The sequence below is a fragment of the Empidonax traillii genome, unplaced genomic scaffold (genome assembly GCF_003031625.1).
Source record: "Empidonax traillii isolate 1590-97213 ecotype Southwest subspecies unplaced genomic scaffold, ASM303162v1 scaffold1248:size145969, whole genome shotgun sequence".
Classification (NCBI taxonomy): domain Eukaryota; kingdom Metazoa; phylum Chordata; class Aves; order Passeriformes; family Tyrannidae; genus Empidonax; species Empidonax traillii.
Window position 1 is genome coordinate 39903 of NW_020956441.1, and position 8892 is coordinate 48794.

At 51.1% G+C, this 8892-nt stretch overlaps 1 protein-coding gene across 3 annotated transcripts; it reads left to right on the forward strand.

The window, feature by feature from the left end:
* Positions 1-7257, forward strand: CHST12 (carbohydrate sulfotransferase 12). Of its 3 annotated transcripts, none has more exons than XM_027906114.1 (2): positions 1-45; positions 5522-7257. In XM_027906114.1, the coding sequence occupies exon 2, from the start codon at positions 5617-5619 to the stop codon at positions 6874-6876; it is 1260 nt and encodes a 419-aa protein (XP_027761915.1). In that variant the 5' UTR covers positions 1-45; positions 5522-5616; the 3' UTR covers positions 6877-7257. The 3 variants fall into 3 exon arrangements, with proteins under 3 accessions (XP_027761915.1, XP_027761914.1, XP_027761916.1); XM_027906113.1 differs by lacking the exon at positions 1-45 and adding an exon at positions 95-194; XM_027906115.1 differs by lacking the exon at positions 1-45 and adding an exon at positions 1733-1755.
* Positions 7258-8892: the final 1635 nt, after the last annotated feature.

Below are 8892 nucleotides of genomic sequence, written 5' to 3' on the forward strand. Positions count from 1 at the left end.
GGAGGAGGAGGAGGAGGAGGGAGGCGAAGGCTCCCCCGGCGGGAGGTGAGCGCGGGGCATCGGCCGCTCGGTGCCTGCAGGGCCGGGCGGGGCGCGGTGAGGCGGCGCCGCCCCGGGGCCGGGCCAGCCCCGGTTATGAGGCGCAGCGCGGTGTCCCCACACCCTGCCCGTCCCTGCGCTCTGCCCGGTGCCAGGTAGGGCTCGGCTCCGGCGGGACCCGGGGCATGGTGTGGGGGGCTCTGCGGGGCGGCTCCGCTTCTCCTTCACCTTCCCCGCGGTGCCGCCGGGATGGACGTTCCCCGGCGAGCTGGGGGGGCTCAGCCGGGGGGGAAGGAGGCGCAGGGGGGACCTTTTCGCTCCCTGCAGCTGCCTGGGAGGAGGGCGCGGGCAGGTGGGCGTCGGTCTTTTCTCCCGGGTGACAAGGGGTAGAACGAGAGGGAACGGCCTCAAGCCGAGGCAGGGAAGGAACAGCCCGGGGGAGCTGGTGGTGACACCGTCCCTTGGAGGAGGCAGATGTGTGGATGTGGCGCTGAGGGTCGCGGTTTGGCGGTGGGGCTGGCAGTGTCTGGGAAATGGGTTGGACTCGATGATCTTACAGGTCTTTCCCAGCCTTGATGGTTCTGGTGCTGGGCCCGAGGCTGGAAGCAGCAGCTCTGCCCGGTGCTCGGCAGCGACCGGGAGCCATCCCGGGAACCAGCCCCCTAACCGAGCGCCCAGCCCGGCTTTGAGCGCCGCTCCAAGAGATCCGGCGGAAAACGCCGCTCATCCCGCCTGAACTCCCCGCGCAGAACTTCACCGGCAGAGCTCGGGCTGGAAACTGTGCCGGAATCAGGTGTTCTGTGAGGCGGTCGCAGGCAAGGCGGGTGTCGGGGGCTGGTTTCTGGCCCCTGTGCTGACACACAGCGGGTATCCCGGCGTGTCGCTGGCCCAGGCTGCGGCACCGGGGCTGCCGGAGGCGCTCCCTGCGTTTGTGAGGGCGGGGAGAGATGCGTGTGCTGGAAGTTTGTGACAAAAGTAGTGGATGAACAGGACATGCTGTGTTTTGGGAGTTTCCTCCTGGAAATTTTAGACACGCTGTTATTGTGACAGCTTCCAAGTACGGACATTAAATGAGAGGCAACTGGCGCTGCTAAGCCTGTACAAACCAGGCTTTTTTGGCAGCAGTGGAGGGGAAGGCGCTGCCATAACTGTAGATTAGGATGTTTTTTTGTTGGTCTCCAGGGTATAAGTGCTAAGCTGGAGTGAAACATGCAGCGCAGTTCCAGTTTTTTGCTTACGCTGTGCAGTAATACTAATGTAAGCATGGGTTCAACCCTCCCCGTTCTGCAAAGAGTGCTAGACTTTTGGGAAGCTGGGGAGAAGCAATGAGGTGAGTGATGGCCGAGCATATGAAATTTGTTTCTCGTTATAGTCTGTCTGCTTTGGCTGATGGGAGCTTGTTCTCCTGCACCTTTAGGAGATTAACTTGGTTTCATGTCTCTAGAGGCTGGTGATTCCCTAAGTGCAACTGGTGCCAGGTGTCTGCAATGGTATGTGGGTACAGAAGGCTCCACAGGTCCAGTGATTTTTCCAGTGATTGCTGGTAAATGCAGGCGCTCCAAGGGAAAATATCCATTTGAATTTTTTTGGGAGGGGTTGTATGTTTTTAAAAGTTCTTATTCTACTTCTTTTCTGTCTTCAGAAGCAGGCAAAGTCCAAGCAAGCTACCTGAAATCCCATATCTTCTCCTGCTAGGACGAGTGGGTGCTGGAGGAGGTGACCTGGTGCTTAGTGCTCGACCTGTGCCATTTTGCTTCCCTACAGGGAGTTGGGAGCTGTGGGAGAGGGACAGGCCTGGGGAAACACAGAGATGAGATCTGCACCCAAGCCTTTGGAGGCACATTCCTTTCAAACTCATGCCTGTTCGCAGAGAGGGGTTAGCCCCTCATCTCTAGTACGTGTCTTTGTGTAAGCTGCTTTATTTTCTGTAGGCCTTACTGCTCCTGTAAGTGAGCTGGGGTTACTTTCTTTTGCAGTGAGGCTGTGAGAGAATGTAGTCCTTGCACAAAGTCAAGAGGAGAGGAAGAAAGAGACACAAATTACTTAAGCTGTTATCTGTTCTGAGAATAAACAGTTACAATCGGGCTGTAAAGTGGAAATAAGGTTTCCAAATCCCCAAGGAGTTGCATCTGCAATAGCTTTTGCAATAAGAGTGCTGGGGACACATCCCTCCTTTCTGGTGTTAAATGAAAGTTTGAGAAGTGATTATTTGAAATGGCAGCTTGTGATAGGAGAGAGTGGGAACAGTGACCTCAGAGCTCCGTGTCTTACTCAGGCCTGGGATGGGGAGAAGACTCCTTGGTTCATAGCCAGGCCAGGTTGAGGTTGGAGCTGGTCATATGCTGGCTGCTCAGGGGACTCTGTAGGATGATTATAGCACTTGGTCCACTTCCCGGTTTGCCAGTGTCGTGTCACAGAGGCAGCTTTGTGTGGATCCTGGTGCACGTTCCTGTTGGCTGGTGACTTTGGGTTGAACTTGAATGTAAATTCTTGGCTCTTTCTGGAGACTTTTCCTTTTGATTCTGGCAAGGGGAGGACGGAGGCATGTTCCTTCTTATGTGCACAGAGACCTCTAATTTGTGCTTTTAGTTTGGCATCCTTTATGAAGTGCTCAGGAAGAGGATGTATCGTAGTCAATAGAGTAACTCTGCTTTCTGCCTTGTTTTCCTGCTGAGGGGGAGTTAAGCTTACTGCTGTTTTGCAGGGCTCCTCTCTGGCACTGGTAGAGTTAATAGAAGTGGAGCCCTTTGCTGCTCGCTGCTGTGTGTCTTGGAAAAGCCAAACACTCTGGCAGGCCTGTGTGCGTGTCCTGGAAAGCAGGCTGGAGCCCTTGGGGTGCTCTCAGTAAAGCTGCGTTATGGTGGTGGCTTTGAGGAAGAGCCCTCCTTCCCTTTGCCCCAGGAATGGGTGTGCCACACACAGAGTCCCGTTTGCTCCTGTCCCTGATGCCGAGAGGGCGAGCTGAGAGGGTGATCTGTCCACGCCTGAGCTGGGCTGGCTTTGCAGGAATGCCAGCAGGCTGCTGTGCTGCCCAGGGCTGTGGAACCTGCTGGGTGTAGGGACAGCAGAAAAGGATGCTCCGTGCAGCTTTCCAGGCTTGCTGCATTCCAGCCAGCCTAGAGGTCTCGAGCAGCGTTGGAAACACAGCGTGCTGGGATTTGTGTGCGCAGTGGGCACCCTATTCATCCAGAGTGGGAAGCAGTCCCTGCCCTGAGCAGCTAAACAGGCTCGAAAGCAAGAACAGATTTGGGCAAAACACAAACCCAGGAGTGTGCCAAGCAGAAGGCTTGGCAGCATCCCTCCATTATCTTCTGCTGCTGGACTGAGATGCTTGGCCTGAAGTGCTGACGCACATATGTAATTTGCCCCTTCTTTAGCTCAGTGCTCATCTCTCTGGGTGTTTCTTCTTAGGTTTCCTCCATCCTCAATCTTGACTAGCTAAACGTAGAGAATTACTGCTGAGTAATACCTGCTTCTTGCTCTGCAGACTGTAAAACCTTATGTCTGCAGTTCCTCCAGCTCCTCTTCGCAGGCAGAATAAGAGCCTGGCTCCAGGAAAGGCACTTTTTGGTGTTGCAGTGCATAGCTATGTGTTAGGCTACAGCTCCGCTGAAATTCTGGCTCTCCCTACTTCCAGATTGTAAATAAATACACCAGGGTGGAGAAATCCTAAGCCTTCAGATCTGTGTTTTCTGTCTTTTGGGACAAGCTGACCTAATGCTTCAACATGTAACAGTATCTGGTATTGTTCCTGTTTGTAACTACATTCTTGCCTAATATTTCAAACCTGGACTTTGGTTGTTAAAACCTGGCACCCCTCACACATAGGCACAACCAGGCAGGGGGCTCCTTACCAGGTCATTTGCTGCAGGGCTGTGGTGATTTTCAGAGGTGCTGAGCACCTTTTCCTTGGGAATGACAGAGCTCAGCACTTCTGCATCTCTGCACTTGGGTTCTACAGGGTGGGGTTGGTGCTGTTTAGGGATGATGTGAACTGGCTGGGGAGCAGCCTCTGTGTTTTGGGAGGAAGAGAGACCCAGCCTTCATTTTGAAAAGCTTTTCAGGGCAGCTTGCCCTGAAGTGGCTTTGTTTTCAGAGCTGGTGTTTGCAGGGTTTGTTCTGAAGTCACTGGGAAGATTTGGGATGTCTGCAGAAAGGGCAGTTCTTGTTTTCTATCTCTAGGTGCTGTTCTATGTTTACAATCAGGGTCTGGACTGTGCTTGGGGGAGAGGAGGACATTGGAGTGATTACTTTTAGCTCCTCTGTGTTGTTCTTCCCTGGCTGGAGGCGCTGGCTCCTTGATGGCTGGGGGAGAGAGCAAGCCTGTTTTGCCAGCCTGCCTCTGCATGCAACCTTGGACCACAAAACATGCAGCAGGGTGGGCAGATGGATCTCCCTTGAGCATCTTGCAGGTGGAAAGGGGCTGGGAGACGCTCAGAAAGCAAGGTAGCAGTTAAAAGATGGGACTGGTTGAAGTAAAAAAACCCAAACCTGCTGCACCCTCTAGAACAGATGATCTGAGGTGCCCTTTTAACAGCGATTTCATGCCTGTCTTAGGTGATCAAGAGTTTAGTGATGAGTGCAATAGAAATATAAATTACATTAAACGAGGAAAAGAGGTCCCGAGTCAACAGTGTCTGGACACGAACACAGATTTACCAGAGCATCCTTAATCTCAGAAATCATTCAGTTAGAAGTAATTACTCCTTTAGATTTTTATTGATGAGTGGCTTTTATCAGGGCTGTGTCCCTTTGGGGGTTTTTGTAAGAAAACTCTATGTGTAATCTCTGTTCCTCACAAAATGAAGCAGCTATCAAGAAAGGTTGTGGAGGGAACATCTACTGGGTGCCTTCACACTTATCTACACAGAGTAGATAAGATGGTGTGTTCAGGTCAGTTCTCTCAGCAGGGACTTGCTTTAGGCACTGAGGCAACAGCATCTTCAGCCCTGCGTTTATAACTGCAGTAAGGATTTGTTTTCAGCACAGAGCACCTTCATGGGGAGATAAGACCACATCGTGATACCACAATGTAAAATCATGGATTAAGCCTTCTTTTTTTCTTGTGTATTAGATATGTGTAAAATTCAAGGGGGCAGTTGGCTCTGCATACTTTCTCTATATGGTTGTATATTTTAATGCTCTCAAACTTGCTTCTGTGAGCTCTAGGCCTGAAATCATTGTATTTTACTTATTTTTTTAAATTAAAACAGAGCTTCTCTTGAAATCATGTGACTCCAGAAGCTCGAGATTGATAAAAAGCCATGATTGCTATGAAACTGATAAAATTGCAACACATTGTGCCTCCTTTTGGCCGGTCAGCTCTTCTCCACAGGGTCTCTCTGGGTACTCTCAGAGCTCTCCCTGTGTGAAAATGGGGATGGCCGAGCCCACAACAAGTCTTGATTGTGCCAGGTCATTCTCTCCAAACCAGAGGGATTAAGGGCTCAACTAACTTATTTTTCTTCTCATACCTTTCCAGGATCCCGCTCTGCAGCACCATGCTGGATCCCAAACCTCACTCTGCGAGTCGGAGGTGAATCCAGGTGAAAGTCAGCTACCACAGTAGGTGTCAGGATGACCAAAGCACGGCTCCTCCGTCTCTCTGTGGTGCTGGTCTCCATCTTCATGATCCTCCTGATCATTGTCTACTGGGACAACGTGGGGACGGCTCACTTCTACCTGCACACGTCCTTCTCCAGGCCTCGTTCCCCGGGAGCCATCCCTGGTATCACGGCAGGTGAGGACTGGGAAGCCTTGCCGGATGTAGATGAATTTTTGGCAAAGCTGCTTAGTTCGAGCCTGAGACAGAACAACTCTATCCCCCGAAAGACAGAGCAGCTCCTTGTCCAGGGCTCCAACAAGCCCGTGGTGAGTAATTTGGAGGAGAATGTGCGGGGCTATGACTGGTCCACGCACAAGGACAGGAACAGCCTGGACCAAGCGAAGCTGCAGGTGGAGAGGCAGAGAACGCTGCGGGAGTTTTGTGCCAATTCCAGCTTCACCTTCCCCACCAAGGAGCGCTCCTTTGATGACATCCCGAACTACGAGCTCAACCACCTGATCGTGGATGACCGCCACGGCATCATCTACTGCTACGTGCCCAAGGTGGCCTGCACCAACTGGAAACGAGTGATGATTGTGCTCAGCGAGAGCCTCCTGGACCGGGGCGTCCCGTACCGGAACCCTCTGGACATCCCCCGGGAGCACGTCCACAACACCAGCACCCACCTGACGTTCAACAAGTTCTGGCGCCGCTATGGGAAGTTCTCCCGGCACCTCATGAAGATCAAGCTGAAGAAGTACACCAAGTTCCTCTTCGTGCGGGACCCTTTTGTCCGCCTCATCTCCGCCTTCCGCAGCAAATTCGAGCTGGAGAACGAGGAGTTCTACCGGCGTTTCGCCGTCCCCATGTTGAAGCTCTACTCCAACCACACCAACCTCCCCACCTCCGTTAGCGAGGCCTTCGGGGCGGGCCTCAAAGTCTCCTTTTCTGACTTCATCCAGTACTTACTGGATCCCAGGACAGAGAAGATGACCCCCTTCAATGAGCACTGGAGGCAGGTTTACCGCCTGTGCCACCCGTGCCAGATAGACTACGATTTCATCGGAAAGCTGGAGACGCTGGATGAGGATGCTGCCTATTTATTGCAGCTCCTCAAAGTGGACAGGCTGCTTCGCTTCCCACCCAGCTACAGGAACAGGACTGCCAGCAGCTGGGAAGATAACTGGTTTGCCAAAATCCCGCTGGCTTGGAGGCAGCAGCTCTACAAGCTTTACGAAGCAGATTTTGTACTCTTTGGCTACCCCAAGCCAGAAAACTTGCTTAAAGACTAAAAGTGATCGGGCAGTGGGTGTGGGAGGGAACATCTGAAATACCAAAAATGTTTAAAGCCTCCTCATTTTTGCTCTTAACTCCCTTCCCCATACAGGTTGGTACAATGGAATATATTTTTTCTACTGCTTTCCCTTCCATTTTTGCAATAATGTCAGAGTCCAGGGTATTCCAGCCAGCTGTGCATATGCAAAAAATGCCATTTTTTTGTTATAATTTGTTTTCTGTTTTTTAAAATGTCCCCATATTTTGCTATGGGTCACTGCCCTTGGTCACTCTGCCAACTGTGTCCTTCAGTAGCTTTTTATTAATACTTTTTAAAAATTAATATATTTAAGATATTTAATACAAAGCGTGTGTCGTGGCAAAGGAAGGGAAGGAATTAAAACAAAAAAAAAAAAGAAAAGTAAAAGAAAACCCCAAGAAATTATGCACCTGCCTCTGTGTGTTGTCTCAGGGCTGCTGTTTTGGAGGTCTGAGGTTTGCAGAGCAGTCGGATCTCTCTGGGAGCAGGGATGTCGGTGGTGCCTTCACCAGCCAGGTCTGCTGGTGGTCAGCTCCGAGCTGGCTCAAGGCAGATGGGATGGGTCAGTGCCTGACCTTGCCAAACAGTGCTGGAGAAGCACCTGGGCCCTGGTGACGTGTGCTGCTCACAGCTGGTGAGCCTGATCCAGGGTCACGGGAAGGAAATGGTGTTGGGAGCAGTGACACCAAGCCTGTGAAGTGCTTCAGGACGTGCAGGTGGCCAGCACAGCACCTCTGCACTGCCTCACTTTTGGGAAAGCAGTATGGGACTCTACCGTCCCAAAAGCTGAGGTTCAGCCCTTGTATACCTTGCTAGTGTGGAGCATCTCCCTTGACATATCCTGTTGCAGGATGGTGCCTGAAGTTTTTGGGGGTTGTGACCAGCCAGGAGGGGCAGAGTGTGCTCCTGGATGGCTCAGCTGTCCAGGTCACTGCTGTGTGCAGTGACCCTCGAGAGCTCTGCTGTGTCCTCATCCCTGTGCACGCTTTAAGGGGAACGTGGCAGGGATGCAGATGCTTATCCCTGGAAGAAGATCCAAAGGGTTTCTTTCAATAAGCAGATGTCAAGGTGAACTCCAAGTTCGTTTGTTTTCAGCGTGCCAGCTCCCGCTCGTGACACTGCATCCTCATCCACCTCCTTTCTGCTTATTCCAAATGACTGATGCAGATTTGATCATCTGCCTTGCTGGGACCTGCTGCAGGAGTGATGGTTCCCACTGTGCCAGGAGCATGTGGGCTGCTTCCCAAAGGAAATTAATGCCTTTAGAGAGACTTTTTGTGTCTCATCAGCTGAATCTGCTTCTCTTTTCCTTTCTGAATTGCTCTGCAAAAACTGTCTGCTTAGCACATTAGGCAGGCAACTCTTTCAGAGCTGAAATGCTTAATTATTTCCCTGCACTGTGGATGGTATTGGTGATTAAGGTCGAGGGTCAGGCCTTGGGAGGCAGCCCTGTGTTTTGGGCAGACTTCTTCATATTGGCCTTTTACTCAGTTTCTCTCCAAGGCCATCAGCGGGCATGACTTTTCCTTCCTTCCTTCCTCGCTTCCCCAATTTCTGTACACGTACATCTTTTTGGCTCTGCATGCTCTTCTAACAAATATGCTGCATCAAGCTTTTTAACCTATAAATGAAAGGTAATTGCCAGTAGTTACACTTGAAAAAAAGGGTTTGTTTCTCGTTGTGTTCACACTGCTCTCCTGTAATTTCTGCAGAGACATTTGCAGTTTAAATGAGCCTGAAGCCATTACCAGGGTCTTGGTGCCTAGCTCCTCACAGCTTGGGAAAAAAAGGAAGTGCCTGTTTCTGAGTCATTATTTAAAACTAATAATAGAAAAGTGTTGATCTATTCATTTTTTTTTTCCCAGTTACCAGCTAATTGCTGCAAAACAGAAAGATGTAGAGAATCTCGTCTCCTGTAATGAGTAATCCCAAGAGTCTCTTGACTCCTGCTACATTTCTTCAGGGTGGGTTCATCTCACTCTTCAAAGATAAA